Source organism: Dendropsophus ebraccatus, chromosome 9, assembly GCF_027789765.1.
Source record: "Dendropsophus ebraccatus isolate aDenEbr1 chromosome 9, aDenEbr1.pat, whole genome shotgun sequence".
Lineage (NCBI taxonomy): Eukaryota > Metazoa > Chordata > Amphibia > Anura > Hylidae > Dendropsophus > Dendropsophus ebraccatus.
Genome location: NC_091462.1, coordinates 40,589,785 through 40,608,920, shown reverse-complemented (window position 1 = coordinate 40,608,920; position 19,136 = coordinate 40,589,785). Strand labels below are relative to the sequence as shown.

The window sequence follows — 19,136 nt, the reverse complement described above, 5'->3', positions numbered from 1 at the left end:
CAGCCATAGGCAGTATTCATGTTTTCCTGGCAGCCCTAAGGCTGCATCCAGCTTCTGCAGCTGTGGGAAACCAAATGCTGAGTGTTCACGTTCAGAGAACGTTGCTAAATCCAAAAAGTTTGACAGGTCAACACAGCATTTTATAAAGACATGTGGAAGTCAGGCTACCTAGTAAAGATCTCCACACACCTTCATATAGAAAATGTCACCTAGTAAATAGGTGATTTATCTATTTATCTTCACCCAAGTTTATTTCCCACATTTTTTTAAATGGAAGTCAGTGAAGGTAATATAGCAATACTTGAGGATAAATTTATGCAAACAACTTGAATATCTAAAAATATAACTTGTACAAAAGTCAAATATGTTTTGTTGATGCAGGCCAAGATGGTATTCTGATAACAGAAGAGCTTATGGTGCAGAAAAACGACTGGCTCTTAGGGTATCTTGACATCAGTAATCTGAGGATCTGTAGCAGAAACCTTGTGTACCCTTAGCAGGTCTCTGTTTCTCATGGGCTGTGTCAGAAGGATCTTGCTTGTGCAGCATCTCCTGTCCCACATATCAGCCTTTGGGACCACCATGAGTGTGTGGGTGGGTGGGATGCTGTGGTTATTGCAAACTATATAGTTACTATGAAAGTACAGTAAATTACAATTTTAAAAGTTTTCTCTAAAAAGAAAGTTGGCCATGCACATTGGAAATTTGTTGCTTATTCACGCCAAAAATGAATAAATATGGTAACAATCTAATGTGTATGGGGACAGTGCTTGTCTGGCAGCCACTCATCTCTCCTTCCTACTCACATCAAATACATAGAAAGCCAAACATGCATGTTTATAGGGGAGCCAGGGGTGATCAATCACGCAGCCTACAGCCTCTTCATGTCTGTGGCCAGTTTTGATAGTTACTAGAATAATTTATATATGTGTGAATTTAAGCTGCAATTATTCCATGCTGCAGAACATAAGCTGCATTAAAGGGCTTCATGTTCTGCTAAATAATGAACAGAAACATTTATCAACTGGAATTTATGAAACTGCTCTGGTGTTTCAGCATTGTCGTCTCATACACAAAGGGGTTGATAACTTTATAATAAAATTGTTCAGTGTACAGTATTTTAAGTTGCCATCCCCTTTAGGCTATGTTCACACTACGTATATTTCAGTCTGTATATTTCAGTCAGTATTGCAACCAAAACCAGGAGTGGATTAAAAACACAGAAAGGATCTGTTCACACAATGTTGAAATTGAGTGGATGGCCGCCATATAATGGTAAATAACTGCCATTATTTCAATATAACGGCCGTTCTAAAATAACAGCAAATATTTACTGTTATATGGCGGCCATCCACTCAATTTCAACATTGTGTGAACATAGCCTTTCTGTGTTTTTAATCCACTCCTGGTTTTGGTTGCAATACTGACTGAAATATACATATACTGACTGAAATATACGTAGTGTGAACGCAGCCTCAAAGTATACTCTTCTGCCCTGATTCCACACTGCTGCAGTTTTCTCATGGCATGGCTGCTATTTCTGTCCACTTCTTCCTGGGCCCTGTGGCATTTCATTGGTTCTAGAAAATACCCACTCAGCCTATTCGCAGGCTGACTGGTCATTTCCTGTAGCTACATGATGTTGGAGCCACGAAAACCAACAGTACCAGTGACTGGGAAAATGGCAGAGAGAGGGGGCAGGCGAGTATACATTTAAATTTTCCAGACCATTTCAGAATTATATCACGTGTCCTGTGCATGGATTCTTATCCGCTAGCCTGTGCAATACAACAGCACAAATCACACTATTACTAGAGATGAGCGAACCTGCCGAGGTTCAGGTTTGTATGAACCTGAACTCTTTGCATCTGATTCCCGCTGTCTGCCCGCTCCGTAAAGAGGGTGGATACAGCCAGAGGACCGCCTGGAAAACTGGGATACAGCCTATGGCTATACCCCAGTTTTCCAGGCGTTCCTCCGGCTGTATCCACCCGCTGCACGGAGCGGGCAGACAGCGGGAATCAGACGCCGAGAGTTCAGGTTCATACAAACCCAAACCTCGGCAGGTTCGCTTCTCTCTAGCTATTATCCATGTACAAGAAAATCAATGGGGTCTGATTGAGCATGTGTGACCACCAGCATTAGATGTATTAGGTGGACGTTCTATGAGGGAATCTGGAGTACAGCAAGTGACACTATAGGTAAACACAAATTAATACTGTTACCTTTTACAGGCAGAGAAATGTAATATTTCCTAGTAGAACAAACCTTTTAAAAACGTAATGTTAAATTTTTAAAGGCCTGGTTCATTTTTTGGAAACATGTTTTAATAGAAGAGAGTGTTCAGACTGCCCTGTAATAACAGTAAATAACCACCCATATAGGATAAAATGGATAAAAGCATAAAGTATGCATAGAATTCTCTAGAGATTAATACTTCCCCAATCCTCAGCTGAATGGTAGAGAAAACCGGAAGGCATGTGCGGGAGGATAAAGTGCATGCTAAGCAATATTACAGACATTGGTTTCACCAAGTCTCGTGCACATGGAAACTAAGTATTTCATCACTGGCAGGTTAGAAAAGCAGCAGAACTTCGAAAGTCAGCATATATTGCTGTTACTAGGAAGTGCGGCATCACATCCACGTGAAAAGGTCCTAGCTATTAATGGGAAACAACTTTTAGCATATTCACCAGTCTAAAACTGGATATATGGAAGGAAAACAAATACAGTGGTGCCTTGCATTACAAGCATAATTCGTTCCGGGAACGTGCTTGTAATCCAAATCCACTCTTAAACCAAAGCAAATTTTTCCATAAGAAATCATAGAAATGCAGACAATTGGTTCCACACCCCAAAAATAATGATTTCTTATTCTGAACAACATGTAGAACAAATGAAACAAACATTCAGAAACAGCAGAATATGTGATATCATAAACTACTGTACAGTAATAAGGAGGATGGGAAACACAAGGGCTGACAGAGACTGCAGGGAGCATGAAGGAATGAGCAGGGCAGATGTGGGCACATACATGCAGCACTCTCTGTCTGGGGAGAGAGGGGTTACAGCTATGGAGAGATTACCTCCACAGTCCTGTCCCCTGATGTAAGCCCCAGCCTGAAGTGGATCTGCTATGATTTGGAAGGTGAGGGAGACTTCCTGGGTCAGAGTACAGTGCTGTAGACCACGCTATGCGGACCATGCCCTCCACCACTCGCCCTCCCACCCAATACAGGGAGCTCTTAAACCAAAACCCTCTTAAACCAAGTTACTCTTAAGCCAAGGTACCACTGTACAGGCAAAAGACAAACAAAAAAACAACTAAATAGATGAAGAGTAATAAAGAAAATGGCTTTTTAAAACTGTTTAAGGATAGCTTCTCACGTACCGGATCCGCTGCGTGTATGGGATCTGGCCCCCTTAACATACATTATCTGCTCGGTGCTGCAGCTGTGGGTGACGCTCCCCTTGCACCCCATCAGCCAATCAGTGCTGCCTGATTGGCTCGAGGGGAGCCGAAAGCATCACACACATTCGAGACGTCGAGCAATTAATGTATGCTTGGGGCTGGAGCTGCGGGCGAGCGGCGGCAAGGCATTAAAGGGGCCAGGTCCCATACACGCAGCAGATCTGCTTCGTGTATGGGACCCATTCAGATTCACAGTACATGCGGCAGATATTACGCTGCAAGCTTGCTGCTGATCCGGTACGTGTGAAGCTACCCTAAGGGTATGTTCAAATTACAGAATACACACTCAAAATTTCAAGCAACGGCTTGAAGTTGACTCCACTGGAAGTTCCATTTGTCCCATTGACTCAGTGAGTGATATGCTCAAGCTCCATCTGCCCAAAGAATTGAGGTAAACGTAGTGTGAGCATACCCTAATACTGTGGCCAATAACACCAGAAAACTAAGGAAAATGAAGGAAGGGTACATAAAGAGGGTTATGTAACATTTTTCATAAATTTTGCTATCCTGTGTCTCACCCTCTGTGCCGCAAGGGTGGCCTCTGGGATTATTTTGTCTCCTCCCCCCTCTGACAGCTGACACTTAAAAGTCTTACATTCACTGTGCATCCAACAGGGGGGTCACATGCATTAGGGTCTCGTTGGGTTTCCCTATCCATGGTTACCGAGGCACGGGGTAGGCAGAAGACTGTACAGGACCGATTACAGGGGAGAAAGCAGCTGCACCATATGAATTTATTTTCCCATAGGACAATAGTAGAATAAACAAAACAAAATTAAAAAAAACAAAAAAAAAGGCAAGGCATCAAATCCATAAAGACACTATTGTACGTTAGCTTTTCTTTGCCCTTTAAACATTTTTTTCCTAGCTACAGCGGCGTAGGCGGTGTTCTAGGTCAGTCACTGTTTGCTTACTCTTCTTACGCAAGCATATAATCAGGGTGATCCTATCTAGGTACAGTAGAGATCCATTCTCATCTGTTTTATTGCATTATGCAACAAAAGTTTTAAATTAACACAGCAGGTAGTCGGCCTCCAGTGTGTACACGATTACTACATATCCCGAAAAGGTCTACATTCCCCAGATCAGAAAACACATGCCCAGGAAATCGCCGGCAGGAAAGTCAAGTTTAAAGGGGGGATTTCTGCCAAGATCTTATTGTTGCAAATCATTTTATCAAAAGCCCATAAATGCAGATGCTACAGGAGCGCGCTGCAGAGCACTGTACATGGAGAATCTGCTGACTGATCAGGTTCTTTTTTCAAAGCTGCTTTTCCACAATTCCAGAGAGGGGGATTATGTATAGATTCCTATTAAGGCGTTGGCTGCCTTATACAGAAATAAAGCTAAATTTCAGCAAAACATCTCTTTGGTTGACAGCATGTAAGGGTGTATGTATGGGGGGGGGGGGGGGGGGGGGAGGGCGAGTATGGCATTACCCTGTGAGCACTATAGGCCAATGTGACACAGAACACTGGCAAAACACAGTAGGCAGTATAGGCAAATTCTTGAGAATTGGGAAGGGGGGAACTGATATCAGCATTAAATCGTATTGAGTCCAAATGGACCAACAGGTAATTTGCAAAGTGGCTTATTGAAAATCACAAAGTATAACATATAATAAGGGGTTTCGGGGGTGCAATCTTAGCAGCGCTCTGTTGACACTATTGTCCAGTGAAAATCTTTTTCTTTCACATCAACTGGTGCGAGAAAGTTATATAGATTAGTTATTTACTTTTATTAAAAAATCTCAAGTCTTCCCATACTTATTAGCTGCTATATGTCGTGCAGGAACTCTGTCTCGGTTTTCTATAAATCCCCATGGAAAACCTCTCCTGCTCTGGACAGTTCCTGTCTTGGCCAGAGATGTCAGCAGAGAGCACTGTGTCAGACTCAAAATAAAACATTTCCTGCATGACATATAGCAGCTGATAAGTATGGGAAGACTTGAGATTTTTTTTTATTAGAAGTAAATTACAAATCTATATAACTTTCTGACACCAGTTAATTTGAAAGAAAAAGATTTTTGCTGGACAACCCCTTTAAGCTTTCTGACACAGCAGAACAACAGAACTGATGGTGCTGTATATGTTACCAACTAACTTGTAATGGGATCCACTGGTGTCTCATGCATTGATGGGAAGAATATCACTACATAATGTGCTATTCTTTGAATATAATATATGATGGAAGCACCAAATGGAGCCTGACAGTAGTGTGAATACAGCCCCAGTGTTTCCCTAATCAGATAATTGATGGGGCGCTCAGGTGAGAGCTTCAGTCTCTTCTTGGCCGGGCACAATGCTTCTACAGCAGCGGCCATCTGGTACTACACATAGCTCACACCCAGCAGAATGGGACAAAGCTCCAGTGCAAGACAAATTGTAAAGGAACCGTGTCTAGCAAACAAAGAGGCCGAAACTCTTACCAGAGCGCTGCACCTCCTTAAACCAGTTGATGAGGTGTGTGGTGGGAGTTGAACCCTAACTGTTCCGATACTGATGACGTATCCCAAGTATAAGGCATCAATATTAAAAGGCGTACTCCAGCTAAAAGCTTTTCCCCAGTAATTGAAACACATTAAAGTTATATAACTGTGTAATATGCTTAAATCACCTATCTTTTCCCCCCTCAACCCCCCACCAGAAAGTGAAGTAAACTCATTCTTATCTAAATGACTGTTGACCCCAGGTTGCTCTATGGCAGCCATTTTGTGACAATGACATCAAGAGGGAGGCGGGTGTGTTATGCCAGCCTTCCTTTGTCAGATGACACAGGTTGCTCAGCTCTGATTGGCTGAGCAAGCTGTAAGCCATCTAACAGTTTTACAGAGCCAGTTAGACATCACAGGAGACAAAGTGTATCATGGGAGGACGCAAACCAGGAAGTAAAGAAAAAATGAAGACACCACCTGGAGCTTCAGGGACATGCAAACAGCAGGAAATTCAAACGGAGACATACTCCGGAGGATGGTAAGTACAAAAACTATGTTTATAATTGATTTTTTTTTTTTAGCAGCACCGGAGTACCCCTTTAAAGTCCCAGAAACTGCATGAAAGCTGTTATATTCCACCCGTGGTGGTTAATACATTATTTTATGCCAGTCAGCCTACTTCTTACAGCATGTGAAAGTACAACCTGGTCCAACCATGTACACTGCACCCTCTCTCTCTTTGCTTGATTTGAAGAGGGTATTGAGACATCTGTCCTCTTCATAGAGCGATCCTCTAAATACACGCAATGCACCCTTCACACAAGTGTTTAATGTTTAAGTAGAGATAAGAGCCCTGAAAACAGAAGCTAAAAAACTTACCACAATTATGAAACAGGCTCACTTGTTCTTTTTTAGGAAGGGCGGAGTAATGGCAAGAACAGATAAGAGCCGAGACACAGGGAAAACAATGGCCATAACTAAGGAGGAGGGGGACACGTGGGTGGCAGCGAGCGATAAGCAATTCATACCCACAAGGATGTCACTTCCACCCACATACTGGGTTTAACCATGTGCCTTCCCTAAGAAAATCGGATCAAAATAAACTCTCTGACCTCGGTGATAATCCTGCATAGATTAAGGCAATATTAATTCAAGCACCAGTAAAGGTTATGCCGCAGATCCGATGTAGATCAGCAGTGAATGCTTGCCTGGGGGTATCTGCTCACACAGCTCCAGCAATATCATATTGTCTTGACATGGGACCACCACACATGCCAATCACTGTCAGCAGTGTTGTCAAGACTTTACATTACATATTACTGTCAGCTGCTGGAAATACTGATACGCCTAAGGGTACATTCACACATCCATTGTTCTAACTGTGATTGCGGAGAGAACATACGACCAATGCTATTCAATGGCCCCGTTCACACAAGACCGCGATTCGTGCTGCAAAAGAAAAGGACATGTAATGTATATCGCACTTTTGCGGCCCAGATCGCTATAATAAAGTTGAATGTAAAGCTCTGTGAAGCACAGAGCACTACAGATGCACATTCATAGTGCGGGCCATGGTCGTGTGAATATAGCCTTAATCTGTAAGATATGCATTAAAACATCGGTGATAAGAATAGAATCCTAAAACACACACAACTTAAAAATATATATGTACTCAGTCCTTAATAAGAATTGTTCAAGCAATATCCTTATCTACACAGAAGATACTGCGCTGTCATCTCAGCCATTCCACCTTTGCCTCACTGGTTTTCCAGTTTCCATGACTGATACACGTGTTAATCATTAGCCACCACAAGGAGACTTAAAGCATTCGACCCAAGGATCGTTCACACTTTTTTCCAACCACTATGAAGATCCAAGAGTTAAAAAATAAAAATAAAAAATGTACAAGATGGACATATCCATCACTAGAATTATTATACATATGCTGTCACAATTAGATTGGCTCGACAGTAATAAAATCAAATGTTGAGAACTTTGTTTTCATAGGAAAACCACTTTAAAATGTATACTTTTAGATCACATCCAGAGGAAATTCCATAAATGTCTGACAAAAGGTGGGTCTCATCTCTAGACAGCAGAGTCCACAACAAGCATGGTAAAGCAGCTGCAAACTACTTATCCATGCAAGAAATAAATTATTGAAGAGGGGGCTCCATATATACACGTCCATCTCTATTCGCTTCTTAAGCATGTGTGCTCAGCTGTATACGTGACTGTAGAGAATACGGACATGCACAGTCAACTCTCCATTCCCAACCTGTTATCACAAGAAAACAGCCACTTCACCAGGCCACAAAGGGGTCAAAGGGCCTGTATTTTGCAGTCACATAGTACATAGAAGCTCACCAAAAGTATGGAGCTGACAAAGTAGACAATACTAGTATGCCAAAGTTTAATACATACCTCTTCCAGCTCAAAAGACTCTTTATCTTGCTTCATAAGACTTAATATGGAAGGGTTCGCCACATACTCTCCCCTCTCTGGTGTAGAGGTGGATGGGTTTCTTTCTGGTAGGTAGTGTTCACAATCCTGATCAGTAGATACACTTAAATCCTTATTACTAGGAGAGGCCACAATACAAGTATCACATTCCTCTAGGTTTGCTGAAGTTTCTTCTTTTCCATTTATGCTGGAATTAGGTAAATGCGCTAAAACGCCATTTTGTTTTGGATGGGCATTATGACAACTGGTGTCTGCGACTGAAGCACTGTGCGCCTCCTCTTTAACTGTGGCAAGAGGTGGAGACGTCTTTTTGAAGGGTTTCAGTATTTTCTGATCATTCTTGGTGGATTCCTCGTCATGACCATTTTGACTTGGTCCTTTGTCTTCCACAGACAGAGAAGTGTTGCCTGTTTCTCCTAAGGAACGCGACCCACATAAATTAAGTTTGGATAGTGTCTCCATAAGACGTGCTGCGGTCTGGCTAGAAGACCTGACAAGAGGTGCTGGTTTGTTGTTTTCAACAGTAGTAGTAGTAGTGGTGGCAGCAGAGAAAGATTTAGAGCTGCCGATCTGTTGGAGTGGAGTTCCAGAAACTTGAGAGTATAAAGATGAGAAAGCATTTGCTACATCAGTGAGGACTTTAATCTGGCGAAAACGGCCTGGTTGGAGAAAAAGTCATAGAAAATAAGCATTCATCTTAATTCAGGCAAAATATTTTACATAAAAAAAGGTCAATTTTCCTTTTCTTTTTCTACAATACTAACAGCAGTATACAGGCTGACAGTGTGAGATTCTTTAAAATATACCAGAATTTAGAGAAAGTTGACTGAATTTGTCGATTTTGGTGGGACCAGCTGTCTACTGTAAATGTGGGCCTCTTGTCTATCCCCCACCAAATGTCATGGGGAAAAAAGGATCAACATGTTGGATTATAACTGTGCAATCCTTTTGTTTTTGGAGAGACAAACCACCATCAGGCGAGTGTGACAGTAGCTTAACTCACTCTTTCTTCATTCAAAACACATGAACGCTCACCAGAGCAAAACATGCATGTATATGAAGGGGTCTTGTGAGATAGCCATCATTTGTTTGGCAGTTTTCCGGTGCCTTAAGGTTATTGTAAGTTTAAAGGTGAAATTGTTGGCTACATGTGTCAGCCAATCTCTGCACGAGAATGTCGGTTTGTGCGTTTTTACATAACAGATCTACCACTTTAAAGTTTTCAGTACACAAATTTTAATATTTAAAATTTCTGCGTCATTTTTTCCAGCCTATGTCCAAAATGCCTGAATGCAAGAAATTCATGTCTCATCCCCCCCACTGGCCAAAAAGGGGGAAAATCGACTGTATAAAAAGAGGCCTAAAATGTGCAGCAGGAATAACAAAATGTTTAAGATTCAATTAACAAGAGACTGAGCTTTGGCAAAGACTCTAGTAAAGTATTCTACTACACTCCAACCAGCATGTGGCTGATGCCAAGAAGGCCTGGAATTTTAAGTTCTAACAATGGTCTATTCAATGACTAGAGGCATCATTTGTGCACGCACACAGTACTTGCAAGCTTACCTGAGACCTTGTCTAGAGGTTTAGTTACAAAAATAAACCTGAAATAAAGAAAGCAGCTTTGTCCAGACACACAACAACTTTAGGACACTCACTTGTTAAGGCAAAGTTTGGATTTTCCAACTCTAACCGTTGCATTTGGGCATTTAAAAATACTTTGATATCAATCCCGTGGGCAAGAGAGGAGTTGCTGAAAAACCTGGATGGTATTTTTGAAGCGATGTCTGGTTCATCTCTCCCGAACCCAAGATTGTAAAGGATTTCTTCAGGATCTTCTTCATAAAGGTCTAAAAGTTCTGAAACACTAAAGAACACAAAAAAAAACAAAATAAATAATCAATGATAAATTTTGAGAATGTTAATAGGTTTGCCGGGCGATAAGCAGAATAAGCTGGTGCAACATAAAATAATCCTAAAAATAAATAAAACAGAAATTATCTAAAATTATAATATATATATTGGATAAAGGGAATTTATGACAGATTTTTCAAGCTTGCCAGTTCCACAGCTTGAAAATTATCAAATTGTCACATGACGTATGATGATTTAGCACAATGTTTTTAAAAGCATTTTATGTTGTTTGGTTTATATCACCTATGGCATAGAGTTGCAAACTGGCAAAACATGCCTTAAGCAATTGCCACAAAGAGTTTAGAGAGTTTATAGAGGATTGCAATAAAAAGCCAATGCCAAGTAGAGAGAGCTTCCACCATCCATACATGTCAGGGAAACAGTAGCCAAGATGAAAGACTGAGGTAAGTATTTAGGATCAAAAGCAACGTTAAGGACAAGTTCACATATTCTTTTTATGAACCTATTATTTTGGGTTTAGTCAGGTCCCACAAGATCCCACTTTATCCTTAATATAACCCCAGAAAGGAAAACAAATGAAAATTAGATTTCCACCATGAGTATGGGGAACAACACCTACCTTGAGACAGTTGCGCTGCTTTTTCCAGATCCAGTGGAGTTCATGCTTCTCCCTTTCTGGTGAAACTGGAGTCGACGATCTTTTGCCAGCATGCCATTGCTTTAAAGCAGAGAGACACGAGCGTGAACAATTGATAATGATATCAGTTCTGAGAATAAAAGGATGAAGTGGGAGCATCACAAAACGTTACTTACAAGGTGGGCTCCATCGGCAGGAACCTTTGATGGAGATGATTAGCTAGAAACAATAGACAGGAGAAGTTAGTCATGCTTTAGTTACTATAGAGACATACAACTTAAGTCTCTGCTGGCAGAGGCTCCTATCACAGAATCCTTTCTAAATGCCAGACCTGTCAGATCTGCAGGTACATGTCACTTCTAAAATTCCTTTACAGATTTTAAACAATTAGCGGCAGCTGCCTTATTCATTGGACGAGCCTTAAGTCTCCCAAAAGTCACTTTTTGTTTCGGGAATAAATCCTGTAATTGATTTAACAAACAGAGAATTCCTTTTACGGGATGATACACGGTGTAAACGCATTCATCTACTTCATCACACCGGGGATGACTTCTACGTGTCAATACAAGTGCACTTTCCATCGGCACTGTATATGTAAATCACCCCATGACAAACTATAAACGGAGTTAGAGGATGAACTTGTGTTGGGCTGTAACTAACAATAATAATAACAATAATAACAATAATAATATACGTATTTACTTATGCTGCACATATCACTTTTATGAAACTCTGACCCAGTTATGAGTTTTTTTCTGCGTGTTTGCATAATAACTTTCACTACAAGACAACTATCCAAATTCCATATTGCTCAGTCTATGAAAATCAACTCATTTATCCGCAAAACCTTAAAGTGTCCCTGTCATCATAACTCAAAATCTAAATCAACAGTAGATGTGATATAAAGCAAGTTTGCAATTTAAATTCATTATTTTTTTTTTTTAGTTATCATGGAAAGCACAGCACGTCCTGTTTTCAGATTCTGAGAAAAAAAAAAAAGGCAGAAAACAGGAAGTCCGGTGTTTCCCAGGCCATGTGAGTGCTCACAGATAGAAGGCAGTCATGTGATTGATGGACATATTGAGCAGAGCTCCTGTGTTTAGTCTGTTTTTTACAACCAGCACAAGTCTAAAAATCTGCCTTAAGGAGACTGGACCTGGATTTCTGGTAAATACAGCTTTGTTTTATAGAATAACAAAAAAATGAATGTATAATAATAAATGTACATTGCAAACTTGCTTTTATACCACATCAACTGTTGATTTAGATTTTGAAAGTTATAAAGACAGGTACACTTTAAAGGGATATTCCAGAAAAAAAAAAAAGTTTTCAAACCAAATCATGCCAGAGTTTTAGGATGCCTTTCCACCTACCGAATGTGTTAACCCCCCGCCACCAAGAGCATACATTACTTGCTCAGCGACACGGCTGCATGTCAGGCACCTGGCTCCAGTCCCGCTCAACCAAATCAGTGCACGGCAGCACTGATTGGCTGAGCGGGACCGGAGCCGGGAGCCTCACATGCAGCCGTGTCACGTGAGCAGGTAATGTATGCTCTCGGTTGCGGGGGGTTAACGCACACACTCACAGCGGGATGTCAATCCCGCTGTGAGTATGTGCTCTATAGGAATAAATAGGACTGGATACGCAGCGGATCTCGCTGCAAATCCACAGCGGTGTGAAGACACTATTATACAGGATTTGTAAATTACTTCTATTTACAAGAACCCCACGCCTTCCAGTACCCAGCGCCCTCTGCTGCCATCTCTGTCTGTGTTGTTAACTGTCCAGGGCAGGAGAGGCCCACTATGGGGATTTGAAAGCAGCGCTGTTTCCTGATTGGAAGAATACCACTTAATGCAGGGTAGTCATCTGCTACTAAGTACTGAAAGGTTAATTTTTGTTTTGTTTAATGAAGTCTGTATAAGTTGTCATCAAGTCTTCCTAACTCCAAAATGGCAACCTGGGGGCCAAACAGGGGTTGTATAATTAGGTCCACCCATTTAAGCAGAAATCAATCCAAAAAAACAACTGCACACCACAGGGTTGTCCTTCCTAAACTTTGTCAGCTGTCATCTACAGGAAAAGCGGCTTTTGGCCAAGCATTTCATCCACAGCTTAAAAAGCATTATGAGGCTGCGCACAATCTTTTTAGTCTGTAAATTCAGCCTTAAAACATCTAATTTTAGCTGTTTTTCTGTCAATTGGTCCATTTAGAGCCTTTACTTTGTGTTTTTTAAAATGTTTGTTCAGGCGTTTATCCTCGTTTTTGTAATTATTTCTATTATGCAAATTGCAAACCAGATTTTTTGGGGGGGATGAAAACAGCCTAAAAATATGCAAAAAAAAAAAAAAAAAGGTAACAAACGTTCTGATCAGTAAACAAGCAAAGAAAAAGGTAGGAAGAAAAAACAAAAACAAACCTTGCACTTTTAACAGCCATAAAATTTTACTGGACATAATTACATGTCCAGTGATTTTTAAGCTTTGTGGATAAAGTCCATCTGTGAACAACCGTCCATGATTTCATTGGGTTTTTAAGCTGTGTGTCTTTTTTTCAGCTGATCCATTAAAATTGTTCAATGCTAGATATAATAAAGTTATCACATAGCTGACACCAATCGTGTTTTTCCCAGATTCCATGGACACTGAATCTATGCACTCCGTGGGGGGGGGGGGTTCCAAAGACCTCTGTGAAAACATGGATCGCGAGACTAGCTCATGAGAAATCAATGGGCATCACAGACAACTTTGTGTGATGTGTGAATAAGGACCAACTTCTGTTTTTTTCATTCAATGGAACACAAAGAAAACATTTGAGATATTTTCTGAGCCCAACACGTTTCTATGTGAACATAGCTTACAAGTAACCCAGCCTGTCAGAGCAGTACGGCAATCATCCCAACATTAGGCCGTTTTGCTCCTCGAGCAACCCTGGTTGAGAATAAAACAGCATGTTCTAACCCAGCTCTTCCAGCAAGAAACAAAAAAAAAAACAAAAAACTAAGCAACCATTCTGAACAAAACATGAAAACATAAAAAAAAAAAAAAAAAAAACTTAAAAGCCACGGTCTAAAATTATCGTGGTTGTAAGCAGATAAAACTAGATGTGCAGCAGCTATCAGTGCCATGTACCTGCCAGATCATACAGCTATAGGTCACTGCAGGAGGGAGTGGTTTCATCTGCAAGCGGCAACTTCAATATTTAAAATAAACTGAGCTGTCTCAGGAGAAACGAATAGTCAAACACTATATAAGAAGTGGGTGGGCAGTAGTATCCTAGGTGGCAAATTCTAGCCGTTCTTTAGCCTTCATATTAAATCAATGATCTCTTGGTGAATTTATACCCAATGTTTGCGAGTGCTTCTCTATGCCAATAGTCTATATAGGACATAAACTGCACATTAATATGACAACCAGAGACCTTAAATCTTTACACACAGGATCAGGGTAAATAGTGTGGAACCAGCGAGGTTGCTAGGAAGTTAATGCCGAACACAAAGGAACAAATTGACAGATCTGGTTCTTGTGCTAATACACAAACTAAACAACAACCATTACAACAAACTAAAGCTCTGGAAGACTTTCCTCCCCGCTCTACATCTATCTCCTCGCTGTATCGGAGCTTGCCACAACTTGCAGCCGCAGACAATCAGTCTTTAAGAGTACATTAGTGTGAAAGTCAGCGCTGGTTTGGTCGGAAAGCTTGTAAAACTGTGTGACACGTTAGTGTATCACCTCTTTATATACTTGCCACTCGGGCAGGTTTACAAGGCAAGTGCAATTCTAAAATCACTCTCTTATTGTAAAAGTCTGTATAGTTACAGGATACATTGTTCTGCACTTCTCTCACTTTCAGGCCTTATATATTAAGGTATTAGCATATAAAGGTGTCTAGAATACATATAACACAGTGAAGTTTACCATAAATGGGGTTTTCGCTCAAATATAAGAACAATCCCGTCTGTAGCTGAGAAAACTGCCGCACTCTATATCCGGATTACATAAGACTAAATTATTTTGCTGGTGAACATGGCTGGCATGCCCATACAGGAGGATTTTATACTGTAAAGGTTTATTAAATCTATTACCTGACACCACAGCGTAGTGTTCTGTACAGTGTAATAATATTACGCCCTGGAAGATTATTCCGATACATACAAAACCTGCTAAAAGGGGGATTTACACTGACATGCTATGTCTGACTTGGAGCAAAGTAGTTGGGAACAAGAGGGTCCCATATGTATACCAGCTGGTATATATAACAGCCTATAATATCTAAAAAGTATATAAAGTCTTACTTCTTATGAAAGATGGTTCCAACAGTAGTTTTTACAGGTATCTGCTTCTATTTGGTGTCTAAATCCAATATAAATTGAAATGCAGTCTGCAGATATCCCACAAAAAGACAGATGCCTTGTGCAGCCAAAAGCCCCCCCATTAGCGGATGGTACTATTTAGGTACACAGGTACTGACCTTCTGCTCCAAGGGACAAGTCATCTTCAAAACTGCTGCCATTTTTTAAAATCATTCCTAGGAGAGAGAAAAAAGAAATGACCGCTCAAGTCAGGAGTGCCACATGTTTTCTTGTTACCATATCTGATGCCTGCAGCGTACTGAAGGTCAGTGTTCAGCTAAACTAAGCACAGCTCAAACAAGACCAGGAGGAGGAAAAAAAAAAAAACAACAAATGCTAATGCAACATGTTTCACTTCCGTATTGTAAAGCTTCAGGGAAGACAGAGATATGGGGGGGAATTACTGCTCATGTAAGTTACTTCTTTTGATACAGTCAGATGATACAAGATAAGACAACCCCTGCTTAATGCCCCCTTACTGCATATGGATCCCACATGGGAGGTGGTATATGTGTGAACGGCCTCCTCTGGTAATTCTAGCTGACTAAAATAATCTCATAAACAGAGGGCTACATTTATGATTGAATGCCACTTTCTGCTGCTACAGAGTATAAAGGGTTTACCCAGCCTGTAAAAGGTAGATGGGTGGGGTCTGACTATAGTGAGCCCAGGACAATTGGCTGTTTGAAGGGGCTGTGGTGCTTGTGCAGACATTGCAGCAAATGTAATGTTATAGTGACTCTGTGCCCACAATCTGACCCCCCCTAAACCGCTTGTACCTTCGGATAGCTGCTTTTAATCCAAGATCTGTCCTCGGGTCCGTTCAGCAGGTGATGCACTTATTGTCCTAAAAAACTTTTAAACTTGCAGCCCTGTGTCAAATTGGCATGGCCGAGTGTGTCTGTGCATTAGGCTGGCACAACCCCTCTGTCCCTCCTCCCCGCCCTCATCATCATTAGGAAAGCCCTGGGCAGGTTTTCTACTATTCATCACCTGTCTGAGCAATGCACATGTGTTCATCATTAAGGCACCTGTGCAGTGTTCAGACAAGTGAGGAAGAGAAGAAATTCTGCCAGAGGCATCCCTAATGGTGAAGAGGGTGGGGAGGAGGGACGGAGAGGCGGTGTGAGGTTAGGGAATAGACACACTCCGCCACGCCAATTTGACACAGGGCTGCAAGTTTAAAAGTTGCTTTTTCGGACAATAACAGCATCACCTGCCGAATGGACCCCAGGACAGATCTTGGATTTAAAACAGCTATCCGAAGGTACAAGTGGTTTGGGGGGGGGGGGGGTCAGATTGTTGGTACAGAGTCGCTTTAACTGCACTCATTCTTGTATCGCCGCACTATTAGTATGGGCAGTGCAAGGTACTGCTGCATTTCACTGTTCACTTGAATGCGGTTCCTTGCACCACCACTACACATAGTACAATGATGCAAGGGTTGGCAACGTTATACAATATAGAGGCTGCAAAGTTCACAGGCCCCGACAAACAGCTGATCAGCAAAGGTGTTAAGAGTGTGAACCCTGCCGATCTAATAGTGACGGCCTCTGGAGATAGTGTTTTTAGTACTTTTTTACAGGCTGGGTAACAGATTGTCAGAAGAAAATGACCACTTGGTTCACCTATTCTACAATTTTACTGAGGGGTTGAATGGGTACAATGTAGTGAATAGGATTTTAAGAGAGAAATATTAATACAAGTAAAGACCCATTGAATTGGTTGCCCTTCCACTAACTTTTATCACCTACTCATAGGATAGGGGACAAGTGTATGTCAACTGGGATCCTTACCAGATTCAAGAACAGGGGTCTTCCTTCTCCCATATTAATGGAGGGGCAGTCCCTCTAGGACTCCTGACGCTAACAGACTACTAAGACAGTGAATGGAGCTGCAGTGCGCATTTAAAAAGGTGAAAGATTTGAGGGCCCAGTTATAAAAATGGGGTCAGACTTCCATCAATCATACATTTATATATCGGTGGTACATGTGATATCATATATAAAGAGTAATACCAAATATTAAAAGAGAACCGAAATTCAGATCTTAGATACTCCCTTTGTCTTTATGGATATATTTATGCATACAAGTGTGGTCTTTAAAAAGACCTGTTACACTTCAGACGTGAGATAGTCCACACCTGCTCTAGGGCACAACACAAGCCCAATGATATAACCCTGCTGCACGTTTGCATAAGACAGAACAAATAGTCACAATTAATTGGCATGTGAGTAAACACAGCGAGCAATTCACTGAGTGATCACTTACCCTTAGGAAAGCCTGGCGGGGCGCTCTGCTCATCTAGGGACGCTCCCAGTGGTGTTCTGAAAAACCACAAGATTACCCAACTTAGTATGTCTCATAGCCCTGATAATTGTTTCATATCCTTCCTTCGTTACACAGAAAACATATGATAAAGGGTAGGAGACCAATCATCTTCTCACAGCAAGTCAAGATAGGAGCAGAGGAAAGAACTCTACAGCACCAACAGTACATACACACAATGCATTGCTAGAACAAACTTGTACATTTCAGCTTTATGACTTAACTCCTTACTACTGTCTGCAAAAAAAAAAAAAAAAAAAAGATGGGATGCAAAATACACGGCCCTACAATTAGTTTCATACACTGTATGGTTTTCTGCATGCAAGATAGCCCCTAGATTTGAAGTCCAGATTTAATCCACAGCAATGCGTGAACTGCGTGGTAAAATCTGCCCAAAAATATACCTTAAAACCTCATATAACAGATTTCATGGGAGATGGTGCACAATTTAAAGCTGATTCCATAGCACAATCAGTCCACCCTAAACAAGCTGTGGAACAGTTCAGGTGAGTACTCCCAGGGAGCAGAAGATTAGGCAGCACCTTTGTTCAGTGCTTAGCATTGATGCCTATTGATACTGGGCTACTGAGTGTGAATGTGACTAAAAGCAACAATTCCATGGAAATTTTATGTTCTCCCAGTGTTTGGCTGGGACTTGCTAATGTACTTTGGTTTCCTCCAACACACCAGAACCACATTAATAGGTCAGTTGGCTCTTATGGGTGAAGAATAGCAAAGGTAAATTGTGAGCCCCAGCAGCATAAATACAATTTCTGGCCATCACTGAAGACCAGTGACGCTATGAAGGGGCCCCCTCCACAAGAGGCAGGCTCCTACTGGCCCCCGGCTTCAGAGAACTTACTGTGCGCCTGTGGGTGTGACTTCTGGCACAGGGAGCGCTTGTTAGATATTCTGCCCGGGGATAGGACGGGACACCCCCAGGCAGCTGTGGATCAGCCAGGGCCAGTCCAACACTCAGGATAACAGGGGCTCGAGCGTGTTGTTAGGCGAGTTTTTATTTTTTTTTTAAATCTGCTTTGCACAGAGGGAAGATGGGGGGCATCTATAAGGGGACAACATGAGGGGGGGTGCATCTATAAGGGGACAACATGGGGGGGCATCTATAAAGGGGGACAACACAGGGGGGCCCATCTATAAGGCGAACAACATAGGGGGCCATCTATACGTGGGCATGTATAACGGGGACAACACAAGAGGGCCATCTATAAGGAGGGACTACACAAGGAGGCGTATATAATAGGTTATGCATAGAGGGGGGCATCTACTATAGTGGACTACACATATGGGCCATCTATAAGGAGGCTACACAGAGGGGGGCATATACTATAAGGGAGGGTCACAGAGTCATTCTACCCACTAAAGGAGGGCGTAAAGGGGCCATTACAGATGTGCAGTTTGTAGAGAGATGAGGATAGTGCCAGGGTGAGGAGCCTAATATTTCTGTCTGGCAGATTCTTAGTATTCGTGGCTCAGAGAAGTTCTTATAACTGCCCAGGACAGATGGAGAGGATAATGAAAATGACTTATCAGAGAAGACGTCTCCTGTGA

The 19,136-nt window shown here is 41.6% G+C and overlaps 1 protein-coding gene across 4 annotated transcripts in view; it reads right to left on the bottom strand.

The window, feature by feature from the left end:
- ITPRID2 (ITPR interacting domain containing 2) overlaps positions 1-19,136 on the bottom strand; it is a 59,075-nt gene that overhangs the window by 22,570 nt on the left and 17,369 nt on the right. For all 4 annotated transcript variants that reach the window (XM_069983059.1, XM_069983058.1, XM_069983060.1 and 1 more), the window contains 6 exons: positions 17,511-17,566; positions 15,359-15,415; positions 11,058-11,100; positions 10,864-10,962; positions 10,028-10,236; positions 8,331-9,028 (listed from right to left, as the gene is read on the bottom strand). In XM_069983059.1, coding sequence (XP_069839160.1) covers positions 8,331-9,028; positions 10,028-10,236; positions 10,864-10,962; positions 11,058-11,100; positions 15,359-15,415; positions 17,511-17,566 — 1,162 coding nt within the window. The remainder of the gene's footprint in view (positions 1-8,330; positions 9,029-10,027; positions 10,237-10,863; positions 10,963-11,057; positions 11,101-15,358; positions 15,416-17,510; positions 17,567-19,136) is intronic.